This window comes from Micropterus salmoides, unplaced genomic scaffold, assembly GCF_014851395.1.
Source record: "Micropterus salmoides isolate LMB-PRFRI ecotype aquatic unplaced genomic scaffold, ASM1485139v1 Ms_hic_scaffold_16, whole genome shotgun sequence".
NCBI classification, from domain to species: domain Eukaryota; kingdom Metazoa; phylum Chordata; class Actinopteri; order Centrarchiformes; family Centrarchidae; genus Micropterus; species Micropterus salmoides.
In genome coordinates this window covers 22,450,869-22,467,102 of record NW_024040707.1, presented here as the reverse complement: position 1 = coordinate 22,467,102, position 16,234 = coordinate 22,450,869, and the positions used below count along the sequence as shown (strand labels likewise).

General features: G+C 39.1%; 1 protein-coding gene across 1 annotated transcript in view; it reads left to right on the top strand.

The window, feature by feature from the left end:
* LOC119906168 (probable G-protein coupled receptor 153) overlaps positions 1 to 16,234 on the top strand; it is a 37,274-nt gene that overhangs the window by 7,162 nt on the left and 13,878 nt on the right. Inside the window, exons 2-3 of the mRNA XM_038723716.1 lie at positions 7,946 to 8,566; positions 14,744 to 15,173. Coding sequence (XP_038579644.1) covers positions 8,193 to 8,566; positions 14,744 to 15,173 — 804 coding nt within the window. The 5' untranslated portion in view covers positions 7,946 to 8,192. The remainder of the gene's footprint in view (positions 1 to 7,945; positions 8,567 to 14,743; positions 15,174 to 16,234) is intronic.

Sequence of the window (16,234 nt, the reverse complement as noted above, 5' to 3'; positions counted from 1 at the left end):
CTGCTTTATAAAGCTTGGTATAGAGCCCGGTGTGTACACACTGAGAGGGGACTGACAGAGGGAACAGGAATCTTGAGAGAACGTTGGCCGTGTTTTGGGCTCTGATACGTATGCATATTGTAAAAGTAGACGCAAAGTTAAAGTGGCAATATTGCGTGTTTTGGGTTCCTTTCCTTTAGTCTGTTATATAGCTTTTTGTGTATGTAAAAGGTCTGCAAAGTTACAAAGTCCACGCCTAAGGGAGTTACTGTCTCCCACAGAAAACACTGCTCCTGACCTGACTGATACACCTTGTTTGTATTTTAGCCTTTTCATCCTTTACTTGCCTATGTCAATATGTAACACATGCTAACACATTTGCATAATACCTGCCATGGTTACCATAGCTACAGCCATGTTTCCAGTCGATCAGTAAGCCTTAGGAAACCAGTTATTCTAACCAATTTTTCCGATACACGCTTTAAGAGGTTGACCAATCACAACAGAGTGAGCCAGCTGTCCAATCTGAGCAGATTAGGTTTTTTAGGGAGCTAAAACGGAACATTTCAGACAGAGGGTGAATAGAGTACTGCAGCAATGTACAGTATGAGAAAAATAATATGTTTTTTTTAACATTAAAGCATGTAAACCTATTGTAGAAGGAACCCCAAATAAAAGTGTGAACCTGAAAATGAACATGGCCTCTTTAAAGAATGAGGTCATAGAGTAGGTAGGCGCTCCTGGAAATTACTCTCAGCCAATCCCAGGTGGCAAAAAGGGATGAAAACAGACATAATTCATTGTAATTTTTTTCTTTTTGAGTTTGTGTTAATGAATCTGTGTCACGGTATAGCCAGTAAAAAGCCCGATTGGGGAATTAGTAAAAATCCAATGTCATTTAGTTTCCCTTTCTTCCTGGAATAATTCTTTCTGAAAAAGCTCAACAAACAGTTCTAGAGAGGTCACAAATATGAGCCTCCTGGGCCTTAAAGAAGTTAATCATCTTAATTTTCAGAGGTATCTCTTTCCGCAGCAAAGTGGGTTAATGCTGGTCCTGCTGATCATTTGTCACGCAAGGAGGAGCCTCTCCTGGACACTCATTGATAACTGGATAATGAGGACTCACTGGAGATGAGTAAGATTGATAGTGTTTTGGCCTCTGAGGGCCATTGTCATCCCTCATGGGGTAAAGGAGAGCTCTTCACCTGCACTGTGTGGGTAACACTGTGCACCACATGTAGAGATTTGTGTTATAATTCTGATTATCTAACTATAATAATCAAAATGGATGTGTCCTCTTCCATCAAAGACTATTTACAAACTGCTGAAAAATATCTTCTTCTATAATCCCCATTCCCTCTCACCAGGAGGCCATGTCTTCTAATATTTTTAATAACCTTCAATAACCCCCTTAAAAACCATGAAAACGCTTCTGGTAAATCATCTCCCTGGTTGATGACTATTTGGTCCACACAGAGAGCAAATGGAATGCTTGTTTTCTGTCTTTTCAAAGAAGCTCTTGTGAAGGAGTGCAGAGGTCAGGAGATTTATACATGGCATTTATCCATGTTGATCTATGAAAATGTTTACAAGCCAATAATTCAGTTTAATACCATTGATAACATTGTGAATATTCCATCAAACCAGTACCCCATGTTTAGACTGAGAGAATTGATTATGTTCATCGAGACGTATTTAGCCTTCCTGCTGAAGACTCTGAATTTTGGCATATACTTAATCAAGCTACATGTTCTGATCATGGGGGCCAACAATGATTACCCGATCAACATTTATGTAAGAGTAACATAGACTTAAGTGGGTTTATTCACTTATTAGAATCCCCTTTAGCTGCTAAGTGCAAACTTCCATGATTTAGAAACATATGTAGACCATAATATCAGAGATCAGTAAACATAAGTAGACAAAATGAACTGATTACAGCCAAAGAAAATGTAACTGGGTGAAATTTTATTATTTTTTAACTATAAATCAGATAGCAGTGCAGTATTTTTAGAAATGTTAGAGGTTTTGTAATTGCTTTTAAGTGGGACAGGGAAACAAGTGACTGCCCCTGACATTCCCTGTATAAGACACTTAACCATCAAAGCTGTAGAGGACTAGTACTTGTACTGGGCAGTTCCCTAGCATGAGTTTTGGTAACTGCGTGTTAAAGTGAAGCTGCTGCTGCTGCAAAAAGAATATCTGGTGGCTTCATTTTCAAAGTAAAGCACCTGTCATGTGTAAGCATCAGAGATGTAATATTAAACACTGAGGCTGTGCTCTGGGGAAAGCTGTGCAGCCTGCAGGGGCAAAGTATTTTCCACTCTGACAGCTCCAGGGATGAGTGGCTCGGGCAATAAGACCTCATGTATTACACCTGTCAGCAGGGAGCCTATAAAAGATGTCTACGCCCTCCATCTACTCCATCTCTTGCCAATTTGAACACACTGACCAACATTGTGCTGATGGGCATAGTTAGATACAGCTTTGTAAATCATCATGTTCAGGTTTCCATGTAATTACTGGTGTGATCTCTTTCAGACACACTGTCATCCATTTGGGCTTTTGTTTTAACAGATAAATCCGTCTTTATACCTGCCAAAATCTGTCTAGGCACACTTGTCTCTTCCTCTCTGTACCTCAGCTGATTATTGAGATTGAAAAGAAGGAAAAAGTGTTTGGTGCCTTTTTCAGCAGTCCAAAATGAGACTTATGTGCAAATTGATAAGCTTGTCAGCTGGGAGAAGAAAAGCACAGTTTCCACCAACCCTCGCAATGCTGTTGGTATTTCTATAAATGCTTTTGTATAGACTGTCAACCTTTTTGTTTACATGGACAGATACATTATGGCAGTAAATGACTTATGCCGTGCCTTATTATGCATACAAGTAAGCTATTAGACATACATTATACATGCTATTATACATACAAGTAAGCTATCCGGAGTCCTTTTGGTGTTTTCCAATATCTTCTACAGTTTGCTGGGGGAAATTATTGATATTTCTAGCTAACAGAGCTAAAAGTAAGATTTATTTACCTAATTTGCTGTTACTTTATATTTTACTCTGAGATGTAATTTTGCAAAAGTTAATCTGACTTATTCTGATTTATCTCACTATTATATAAAACCCTGATAAAACATTAGTGGGGCACCATATTAGGAACTGAAGCACTATGAAGGATGTGCCTTTGCCACCAAAGCTTGTTACACCTAAAAGCATTATTTCTATCATTGAAATTATGAGCCAATGAGCATAACCTGATTATTAAGTATTTTATTTTATTTTATTATTCTCAGTGTTATTATAGGTATGGGAACAAGCATTGTTTGATGGCAAAAGTCTCAGAAATAAATTATTATTTGTTCCAAGGCTTATCGTTCCTTATCTTAAACAGTTCATGTAAGCTACACAAAGTGCAGAACAGGCTACCACATTTGTTTTTTCCTGATCGTCCTTGTATCCACACCTCGATGAATTTGTGCCATTCTGTTAACATTCAGCATCTTGACGTTAGAGAGAGAAAGTCTTTACAGCATGTGTGCAATTGTCAGTGCAGATTTCCCCTGTGTAGAGGACAGATATGGCTTGGAGGCCCAGGGGATTGTGGGTAAACGAGCTGTTAGTTCCACTATGGTTAGGAAGCCCGTCAGTGTTTAAATAAAACCAGTGCTACAACTACTAGCCCTGCTATTCCTGTAACTTCCTCTAATACTCCTATGACCACCACTATACCACTTGTTACTTCTATTACTACTACTATATACTTCATACATACAATCATATGCCATACCTTTAGCCATACCTCAGTTGTCTTTTCTAGATATTTCTAGATAAAGCAAGATTTTACAATTGTAGGCATTGAACACTTGTGTCTGGTAATAAGGTTGGTTTAATTGGTGTAAGTATAGTAATTAGTCCAACTTACACAAGAGAGGCATGTGGTGAAGTTTAAATTTGACTCTGAATAATTGGATGATAATGCCATAAAATCTGATTCATAGTCTAGGCTGGTGTATTGTAGAGTATTGCCCACATTGTAGATATAATTAACTGTGTCTGCATTTTCCATTGATGACCTCTGAATATGCACTGTGAAAAAATAATTTAAAGTGATTAGGTGCATCTTAATCAACTTTTCTTGTATGTTTTGGCCTTGTTAGGCAGGTGCTGGTTGAGGTGGCTGGTGGGCTTGATTGAATTTTAATCAGAATGATGACAAATGTTACTGAGCTTAAATGTGCATAAGCAGAACTGGTACAATGCTGGAGAAAGTATAAATTGTGCTCATGCTCTGCATCAACAGTGGCATTAATAGTCTCACAGACATCTGGAAATCATCTATGAATTCTGTCCTGCATCTATACGGTATCACACATTGGCCGTCAACACATTCTGAATATGTGAACTAGCAGTGAATTTTAACTAGCACAAACTGAGGTAGAGAGTGGCTCTACAGAAAGGCAAGAATGATCAAACTTAGAATTTGGCAAAAAGAAATTATAAAAGTTAACATCACCAATTACCTCCAGCTGTTCCCAGAGGTAGAAAAATCCTGTGAGACCTTATTGCAATTTCTTGTATTAATTGAAAGCTGTCATTTTCCCCCTTGAGCCTCATGAATCACCCAAGCAGAAGGCCTTAGAGTAGATTTTCTGCTGCACTCTATCTATGTTGGTAAAGTACAAATGCAGCTGAATGGTTAGAAAGGGGAAAAGTGTTGTGTAAGTAAAAATCATGCATTAAAAATGTTACTTAAGTAAATGTATGTAAGTATTATAATGGTAATGGTCTTTGAACTTCAGAAAAATGACCGCTGTGACGTTAATGTAAAAGCAGGACTGCAAACTCATTTACAATGAATAGCTAACTTATTTTCATTTCAAATATTGGATTTGCTTGTTTGATTGTATTCTAAAAATAGAGAAATGCAAAATGAAAAATGCCTATCACCAGTACCGAGAGCCCAGAGTGACAATGTTTGTTTTATCCAACCAATTGTACAAAGTCACATATATATATATATATATATATATATATATTATATATATATATATATATATATATATATATATATATATATATATATATTATATATATATATATATATATATTAAAATAGAAAAATTAAATTATTTAAAGGCTTTATTGGAATTGAAACAGATGTTTACATGATGTCTTTGTTTCAGCTGTACTTGTATATACTGTTAGGTAGTTTAGTTTAAAAAATAATTTTTGTTAAGTAACTAGTAACTGAAACTTTCAGATAATAATCTTAAGTAAGCTCTATTTCCCATTTAAATTTAGTGGAATAGAAGTACAAAGTGGGATGAAAAGAAAAGACTCAAGTAAAGTACAAGTACCTCAATTTTGTACTTAAGTTTACTACTGGACTAAATGTACTTAGTTACACAGTACGTGGAGACAGCTGACATTATCAGAGCAATGACGGTGAAGCAGAAACGTTGTGAGCTAATCACCCGAAGGTTGATATAAAAGCCCATATAGTCGTGGGGAACTGCAGAGTCTGCTGATAATTCTCTGTAGGTTTATCATCACTGTGAGCAACCCCTTTCACATACAGCAGCCATATGATGACTACTTGTTATATACTTGTAGCCATTATACTTATCCCCAGTGTCCACATTTCATAGGTATGTCAACATGTAATGATGTTTAATGGAAAAAGGGTTGGTTACATTCAGTGATAAGATCAGCAGTACTTTTTGATCTGTGGCTCTGTGCCTGGAGAATAACACATGGAGCTGACATTTATTTCACATTTTCACTAAACAGTTACCTGGACAGAATGTATACAGTACATGCGTTAAAAGAAAAGACACAGTAGAGCATTTTTACACTGTGTGGAAGATGAAGAGGAGTGGTGTGGTAATTGACAGAGAAAATCCAGGGGATGTGATACTGGCAGCAGGCATCCATGATTCAGAGGTTGAGAGATATGTGTTTAGGTGAAATTATGTTTCATCAAATACTACCAAAGGCTGTGATCCACTCCGGGTCTAAGACCTGAAACAGGTGGAAGTGGCTGAGGCTCACACAAATACTTGTTTACTGCATGACTGTTTGGTCTGTTCAGTTCTAATTGGTTGTCACTGTGACCACCCTTAACTCCTCATTTAGAAACCCTACTGTTCCTTCACTGGCAGGCAAAACAATATTACCCACATACACAAAACAGATTTTTACTGTATGTTCCTCATGGCACCAGTTTAGGTGGACTTTGTTCAAGCCATGGTGGATTGTTTGGCACTGTTTTTGTGTTTACTGTTTAACTCAACTGAGGTTTCAGTCCACAGTCAACCGGACAGAATGTGAGACGAAACTCAGTCCATACCAACCACCTCGGGATTCCTGGATCATTCTTTTTATATCCCAGCCTGGTTTAATGTGTTTTTTGTTTAGTTTTTTTAGAGTGTGATAACAATTTTTTGTGTGTTTCCTTTGATTGTCTCCATAGTGAAATGTTCTTGGAATAGTCTGGTTATTATCTTTTTCAATTAGTCAATGTTTTGTGTTTGTTTAAATTCACACCACTATATTACAGTTTGTAACCTGTGTTTTGTGGCAGGGAGATCATGTCTAGTCCCTTTAACTTAATAACTAAGTATGATGGATTTAGCTGTTTGTAGTTTACCTTATGGTGTAATTGGAGATTAAGACCACAGAACAAGAACAAGAACAAGCTGAATACAAGAGTAAGTCCAGACTGTGTTTGGTTCATTTTGTTATTCTCGGCTTTCCAAGAATGAGACACTGCTGGCTGTCAGATGTCATTTTAGTATCATTTTCAGTAGGTGTGTTGATGTAGTTCGATTATTTCCCTCCTAACACACTGTGCCACATTCTGCTTGAAATAAAAGTGAGAGTTTATATTTTAAATGTTACTTGGAAACTAATTGGTGTTGCTCTCCCTTTGCCAAACAATAAAGTCACTAGAGTTGGGTGTGAGTATGCAGTTTCTTGAACCAGCAGAATATTTCATGATGTGTTTACAGGACCATCTCCTGATTCATATGGTTACACATGTCCTGTGGATTGTATAGATGCTGCCTCATAACCTCTTGCATTATCAGCTCTGAATCTGATTGGCTTGGTTTAGGGTGCCGTTAGAGGGAAGAGAAAGAAAGGAGGAGTAGATCAGGTAAGGTGAGAGCAGGGTGATGATGACATGTTTTTTTGTCATTTCCAGTGTCCCCTCTTTGGGGTCTTGCCTACAGCAACTCAGTATTTGGACAAGCCAAAAGACAGGAAATAGATGTGACAACACGCTCTAGCTGTGCCAAGCATTTTTCACTCTTCAGTCCTGATGATTCTCTGGCTGCAGCTGTGTTATGATGGACATGGCCCTAAACATCTTACCTAAGCTGTAGCAAGCAATATATATGCGTTCTCTCAATGGCTCTTTATAACAACATTGCATAAGATTCAGTTGAGTTATGTTACAAGGGGTATAGGGGTGGAACAAAATGAGGAACTGACTACTGGATTAATTAACTTAATGTTTCAGCAATAAGTCAGTAGAATAACCTCTTTTTAGTGGCACCACCTTCAAAGTGTCGCCATTCAGTGTTTAGTTCTTCCTGCACAGTTATGATCATTAGAGCAGTTTAGATTTGTGATAGTTTGCGATTCATGATTTTTTTTTTGTAAATAAAACTGTTGCAAATGACTGTTGCGCTATGCTATATTTAAAATGAGCCCTGCTGACTGATTACTGTTATCTCTTAACCCTGTGAAATGGAAGGCTTTCAGTAATAGTTAAACTGTTGTGATTAACACAACCCAATTAGTTCACTGGGATGAGGGATTATGTATGATGGTATTTTGAATTGTACTGACTCAGAATTAAATTATTATTATTATTATAAGTAAATTCAAGTGAAAAAAAAATAAGTCTTCTTTCTCTGATCCCTGTGCCTGCCTCTTTTCTCTCTTCCCCTCTCCAGCCTCAGGCTTGTAAGGGAACTGGCCCTTCCATCCTCCCTCTCTAACATCCCACTGTGTCACAGCACTACCATGTCCTTTCCCTGCTGTGCCCATCCCATGGAGAGTGCACACCCACCCAGATAGGATGCCTGCCTTGCCCGACGCCCTGCATCCCCTCCTGCCCATCACCACCTCCTCCTTCTCCTCGGGTGTACCTGCTCTTGCCATAAGTTCCTTGCGGCCCCACAGGCTCCGCCCTGCTCCAACATGGTGGATGAGGTAACCACCATGAAGGATGATGTCATCAACGCCAACACGCTGGCTTGGCTGGTCTGCTCAGGCGTGTCCATCCTGGCCAACACTTGGAGCATTCTTAGCGTCAGTGCCAAGCAGAAAAAGTGGAAACCGCTGGAGTTCCTCATCTGCACACTGGCAGGCACGCACATCCTCAACATGGCCATCCCCATCACTATGTACTGTGTCATAACGCTGCGCCGTCAGCACTCTAACTACGAGTGGAATGAGGGTCTCTGCAAGGTGTTTGTCTCCACCTTCTACACTCTCACACTGGTCACCTGCTTCTCTGTAACCTCGCTTTCTTATCACCGCATGTGGATGGTGCGCTGGCCTGTAAACTACAGGTAAGACACATGAGGCTGTTGTTTAAAACAAACTGTTTATGCCTGTTCAGATTACACTCTTAGTTTAGGTGGTACCATTTTCAAAGGGTCATTTTACCCAAATCACAGATGTATGCCTTGTAGTATCAAGGCAGGTATCATGATTACCACTAGAGATAACTTTGCGCATAATCAAGTTTTGAGATTCTGTTTCTGAGATTTCTGCCTTCACCCCAATACAGTGGAGGATAATCGATTTTTTGTGGTGACCACAGAATAAAAAAAGACAAGGAAAAATTCTACAGCAACTTTTCTCCCCTTAAAGAAAATATGCAAATTACAAATATATATATTTGTAATTTAAGGGGAACCAACTCTTTAAGATGTGTCAGCACATTCCATTGCACTCATTTCAACATACAGTATATTCTGTAATTTGGAAGTAAAGTAGTGGTCGGATGATATGGGGTTTTCAATGGCCGATAATGCCAATATAAAAAAAAAAAGTTATTTATATAATTCCATTGTTCCATGCATAGTACAATCTATTATATGTGGTTATATTAGCCAGTTGCATGTTGTTTTACATGGAGTTTTTTTTTAAATTAATAAAACAATGAGTTATGCTGTAGATTTCAGAATGTGACTGGTGTTTAAGGGAGAGTGGGGTACAGTTTGTCAGAAGTGGCATCACTCAACTGCATTGTTCTCTACAGAATATGTGAATATATATCAATATTCATATATATGAATATATATTTAACACTAGCCAGTAATGGTTTTAGATTACATGCGTTTTCATTTAGGATGATAAATCGGCATTGCGAGTGCAGGTATTGACCGATGCTAATTATCTTAGGGCGTACTCACACTAGGCCCAGTTGCCTTGTACCGTGCCCGAGCACGATTGTCCCCCCTCCCCCGCTGGCCTGAGCTCACAATGGTGCACATTTACATTCATCACTGGGTCAGTGTTTCCCACGTTTGTGGCGGCTCGCTACAGTATCAACGCCGACCTCCACATATTAATATGTGATTTTTTTACTAGGCCTATTTAAAATCGTAGTTGACTGCAGAGTGCTGCGCATATATTCGCGCAGCACCTTGTCTCCCTCTCTCTCTCCACCTCTCTCTCATGAACACCACTGCACAAATCTGTCCAACACAACTGTCACTGTCGGACACCCAATAAGGTTATTAGCAAGCATGTAAGGAACCTAGCTAATAAGGAGAGCTATGTGAACGTTCATCACAGCTGGGTTGTCTAGGTAAGCACCCTGTACATAGCTGGAGGTCAAAATCGACTGTCATTCTTCACAGTATGACATATTATGTACATATTGTGCCAAGGCTTAACTGTGCGTACACGGCATGGAGCGATCACACTGGTCAAACGAACCGGACTTTAGGGGGTAACCATACCCGTGCACGGTACGGATTGCGTAGTGTTAGTGCGCCCTTAAATGCCAGATATTTTATAGGCCGACTAGTCAATACTAGTGGTACAGTACATCGTCAAACATCATCATCAATTTGTTTTTTTTTTACTAAGATCAATATTGTTGATCCAGGTTTTTTACATTCAACCATCAATTTTTCTGTTCTTAACAATCGAATTTGTAAAAAGACATTTTTAATTCCAACTTCCTGCAGTAAACACAACATCTGCCAAAGTTACCTCGAAAGAACATTCAGGCATTTAAGCTGCAAATTTAGGGCCCCTTGCTGCATTTTGAGCACATCCCTCAGAAGGATAGGGACGATGATTAGTGTAACTTGTCAGCCTGTTTACCTCCGTTTTTGAGAGGGATTTTCTGGATCAGATGAAATCTCTCTCCTGCCAACACATCTGCTGGTTGCAGTTATTTGGGGTAACACCATGTAAAACCCTCTAGACTTAGCATCTGTCAGCTTTAGCTTCATTTGGCTCCTCACAACAAGTGAAATTACAAAGTTACACTGAATAATGAAGATCAGGTTCACCTCACATTCAAGCAACCTGCTGCAGTAACACCATTCTGGTTTTGTTAGACTCCCAAGACATCTGCTGTTCACACGTAATCAGATGTTCTGAGCAACATCGCTGCTTCCTTTTGAAACAAGATTTTGATGCTATTTCTGTCTGTATTCAGGGATGCACAAGTGCTGCTTTAACATTACCTGTCCTGAGATAACAGCCATTTTTTTAATTCTTATTTTGTTATTTTGTTTTGTTTTCGGCTACTGTTTGATTTAAAAATTACACTTTTACAACATGACAAAATGTTGGCAGTTATCATTATCATGATGGCGGATGGGTTGCTTTGATTTTTTGTATTTTACACTCATTTCTGATTTCAAAACCACAGATTTACAACATGATATCTTTGATTTAAGCACATTATTTTTTATCTAAAATGATACTGTTAGATAGCAGCATATTAAGCACATACAATGATCAAAATGCTACTTTACACCTTGAAGCACACTTGGAGAGGTCTTGGCTTTGGTAAATATTAAATGGTAAGTTGACTACATTTCTATAGTACTTTTATCCAAAGCGCTGTACAATTCACCTGTCATTCAGACATGCTCACACACCAATAGCAGCGAGCTACCATGCAAGGTGCTAGCCTGACCATTGGGAGCAATCTAGGGTCCCGAGGACATGTTGAATTGCCAACCTTACCGTCTACCTCCTGAGCCACATTGCTATTCATGGCAATTTTCTGGTCAGCAGGCACAGAACAATCATTTGCAGATGACTGCATTTCTAGAGCAGATACTGTTGCAAATACAGGTGGAAGCACATATGAAATTGCTATTCATTTTTGCACAGTACAAACAAGCTACTATGTGGGTTATTGAAATGGTGCAGAAACTTAGGCTGTGGTCCATGTAGTGAAGAACGGTATTCTGTTGCCTCGCTCACCCTCCCCGACTGAAAAACAAAGAGTTATTGTACTTTCTATGGCATCAGGCCTGTAGATGCTCAGCTTACAGTCAGCTTGGCCAATTCTGCAGATTAGCAGATGTTCAAATAAGATATGCAAACTTCTTCTTAAATCGATGTTAAATCTTGCTATCTATATTGCTTGTGCAGCTGTCATTATTGGCTGATGCCCACACAGATATCAGGCTTTACACAAATGCTTTTATCTTCCTCGTCTGTTGTCTCACTCATCTGACTGTATTCTTCCATCTCCTGTCTGGAAGCATTGACTTTGCACTCAGCAGCTCCTCTTCTTGTTTTCAAGTCACTTTTAACACCGATATGGTGGAGTGATAGCTCAGGCAATGCACCGTGTAATTGCTGTTCATCTTTCATTTAAATCGCTCCACGTTTGCCCTGCTGAGGTAGCATGGCTGCCTTGTCTCTGACATTAACACACACCGAAGGCCTGAATTATGAATTCCAACCTTGTACTTCGGCAGCTGTTCTCATCACCCTGCACTCACTATCTTTTTTGGAGCTTTTCCCCTCACAACACTCTCTCTCTGGTAATAGATTCAAGCAGCTTGGTGATGCAACCTCCCCATCCTATGTACCCCAGGCACATTCAGGAAAGGCTAGCATAATTAATCACAGTGACAACAAGACCTACTTGTCTTTGCACAAAGCCATGGTGCAAAGACAGAGGATACTGCTGCATGTAAGCTAATGCAATACTAGTTACAATTATTTAAAACTATATGTTATATTATTTGTGTATGTAAGGGGATATATTTTATATCCAGCCTGTACTCCACCAGAGGATTTTAATGAGAAGAAGAAGAGGATAGGCGACATGTGCTCTGGCTCTCTTGAGGGAGACAGATTGGGTTTTGTGCCAAAATGGCTCCTGGACAACTGACACTAAAGGGATAATTTACTCTGTTCCTTCCCAACTTTAAATGAAGCAGGAGGGGTACATTTATGGAAATCGTAACATTCTGTCTACATATCCCTTGTCATTATATCCACTTTTTATTGGAGCTTCTCTTTATTGGCGCCCTGTAAATAAAAAGTTATTTTAAGTTATTATTTATGACTTTTAAGGCCCGCTCTGGACTTTTGTTAGGGACCCCACTCTCTGGAACAACCTCCATGAGGAGATCAGACTGGCAAGTTCCGTATTCACTTTTGAATACCTCTTAAAAACATATTTTTGTAAGTGCTCTTTCACAGGGTTTGTCTGACATCACCTCTATCTGTTTAGTCACTTCTTAATACCTACAAAGGCATACTCTAAACTCTTATTTAGGGGTCCAACCCGAGTGGGGCTGGGAACTCTATTGTAATCGTTTTTATTATTATTCTTCCGTACATAAAAGTGATACTGCGGCATAGAAGGTAAGTGAAACTCATAGGGTAGGTACAGAGACCCAAGAGTACCTTAGGCACAAAAATTCTTGTATCGCTAGGTGGCGCTATAAGCAAGATAATTGCGTTTGGGCTTGAAGCTCCCGCATACAGAGGCACATATCAAAAATCTTATATCAATGCGTTCAGTGGATCGAGCTGAATCTACTGGTATAGGCCATACCCATCGCGAAAACTGAAAAACCTCGACATTTTGCCTCATAACTACTGTACAGTGCAGTACGCATTCATAAACCTTATGTCTACGTGTTTGGGGGATGCTGCTGAATCGTATGGGATAGGACACGCATCTGTGCCATAATGGTGTTTTCTGCTACATTGCCACAACTGAAAAACTCCTCTGAAACCGCAAGTCCGATCTCTCTTAGCACAGACCATGTCTCGACCAAGCTGATAAAAGTTACCGCTCCCCAGATTGATACACGAAAAACTATCAGATTTATAAGCTAACAAATGTTTACTCCTACCGCTCTAAACAGGAAGTAGTGTCTTATCTTAGGTTTTGGATGTCCAATGAACACCAAACTTCCTTCCTTCTTCCTTACTGCCTTCCTGAGGGACTGTAAGAAATTTGGTGTCAATCTGCCTCTAGGTGGTGCTATTAATCCATAGACATAACATTAATTTTAAATCCTTGTAAACACAAGTCCCTTTAATTTCAAAGTCTGGTCATTTATTCACCATGGGCCCCCGAAGCCAAGGCGGGGGGCCGGGGGTCTAGTTTATTGATAGTTTTAATTATTTTTATTTTACTTTTTGTACTCTTATGTGGCTCCTTTTTCTCAGTGCTAAAACTGTTATACTGTGTATACTATTGTTTTCCTACCATTTTTTATTTTGTCTTGTAAAGCACTTTTTAACTTTGTTTTGAAATGTGCTATATAAATATATAATATACTTATCATTATTATTTTAAAGGAGGCCAATTTATAGATGCTGGACTGATGTGATAAAAAATTTTTTCAAACTTAATGGACTATGTACTGATGCTGATGCTTTGAACAGCTCAGCACTACTTTAGGTACAAACGTTTTGGCAGGATAGCACAGTCTTTCATCAAGTTTTGGGAATGAGAACACAAGTAACGGCCTGCCATAACTTGAGATGTATGTGTGCTGTTGCAAACCTTGAAAAGTGCCACACCGCCAGAGGACAAACACATTCACCAAATTGCTCGACTGTAACAATTACTTGGAGGTGAGAGGAAATAGAAATCCCTTCACGCTGAAATAGACCTAGATGACAAATAGACCGAGGGATGTGAAAAGCAATCTTTTTCCATCAGCAAAGCATCAATTTCCCACCATTCAACTCCAGTTTATCCAAGGGATGACCGTGTGGGATAGTGTTTTTTATCTGCCATGTTGTGGCATTACAGCATTTTGCCATAGCTTAGGTATATTGTAGTTTTACAAAGGTCCTTTCTATTGACTGTCCCATTCACCATCAATCTCCTCCATATAAAATACAATTGTACTGTCTAATGTCTCATAAGTGCCCATTTTAATTGTTTTATGTAAAAAACTGATTTCACACACACAGGTGAGTAGTGTGAGTTGTTTCAGTGTGCTGTAACCACCTTTCACCATGTCCTAATTTCACTTGTTGGAAACTGTATTTTGAAGTTTGTTTGGAGTTTCCTGCATTTCTGTATATACTTTCAGCATTAGTGGTCCAAGAAGTAGTATCGTGACTTTTCAGCTCGGCAAATATCAGAGTCAACATCCACCAGTTTAAGACTCTTGAGCTACAGGACATACAGTACACAGCAGAAAAAAAAGTAAAAGCCCATTTCACTTGCAGACCTGACAGCAGTTTGACTTACTTTATACTAAAATCTGTGGTTCTGCTTCTAGGTTGAGTAACACCAAGAAGCAAGCAGTGCACACGGTGATGGGCATCTGGATGGTCTCCTTCATCCTGTCCACGCTTCCTGCTGTGGGCTGGCATGACACCATTGACCGCTTCTACACCTCTGACTGCCGATTCATTGTGACGGAGATTGGTCTAGGCTTTGGCGTGTGCTTTCTGCTGCTGATCGGTGGTAGCGTTGCCATGGGTGTGATTTGCATTGGCATCGCTCTCTTCCAGACCTTCTCCATTCAGGCAGGCCACAATGCCGACAAGAACAAGTTCAACGTCCCCACCATAGTGGTTGAGGACGCCCAGGGGAAGCGCAGATCATCCATTGATGGATCGGAGCCTCTCAAGACATCACTGCAGATCACCTACCTGATCAGTGGTATCGTCTTCATCTACGACTTCTTGACTGGCTTCCCCATACTGGTGAGTTCACTGCCTAAACACAATTGCAGTTAATAATGGAGCTGCATGGCCAAAGAACCAACAAGTTTAAAAGTGTGGATGATAAATTCTAAATAAATGAATTTGTGAGTTACCATGGGCTCACTCATATTGGCTAACAGGTCAAACTTTAGACACAGAGCTTAGACTTCTGGATTAGTTGTGACTGAGTGCGTATGGTTTCAGGCATTCATCAGTTTAGAGTTCATAAGATTGTAGCCTAAGATTGTGCCTCTCATGGCATTTGATTCACAGAGGCAAATATCTGTCCAGGGATTGTCTAAAACACACATCCCTAGTAATCTTTCAAAAAACCAGAAGGTTGTTTAGCAACACTGCCTGTCAGTTTGGCGGTATTTCCAGGACTCAAAGAGTTTTGTCTTCTGCACGATAAAAAAAAAGATTTTTAACTTGTTTCCAAAGTTGCAAATGTATAACTGCTGCAAGTTTGCAAGAAATCTCTTTGCTTGTTTAATTTGATGCAATAAAATGCGAATGCATTTTTCTACATGCAAATATAAAATAACGGAAAGAACATTATTATAAATAATTGCTCCACATAATAAAACTTTCAGTTTTGGTAAACAATAAGACAAGTGTAGTGAAAGAGAAGCTTTTTAAAAAAAAATGCAGTGTAGCTTAAACCTGATATAGGTTCATATGAATTAAGATTTACACATATACACCAAGTTAACACAACTTGTGATATGATTCTGACTCACAGTTGACACAGTAAGAACTTGTATGTACAGTATTTACATATTATTTTTGTGTGTGTTGCAGACAGAAACACACACTAACATACTGTGAGGTCAGACTGATAGCAGTCATTTTTATGACTTCTGTTTAGGGTGAGGGAGGTTAATTGAGTCAACACTGGAAATTAAGGTTAAAATATCTGCAAATCTGGTGCTGTAAGTATGTCAGGCTTAATGTGTATGGATAGTGTGTCTGACGTTATATACAGTCTACAGTGGAAAAGGGGTAAGGGGTACTGATAGAATTATGTCTATAATAACAATAATAGCAATGATAATAATAAA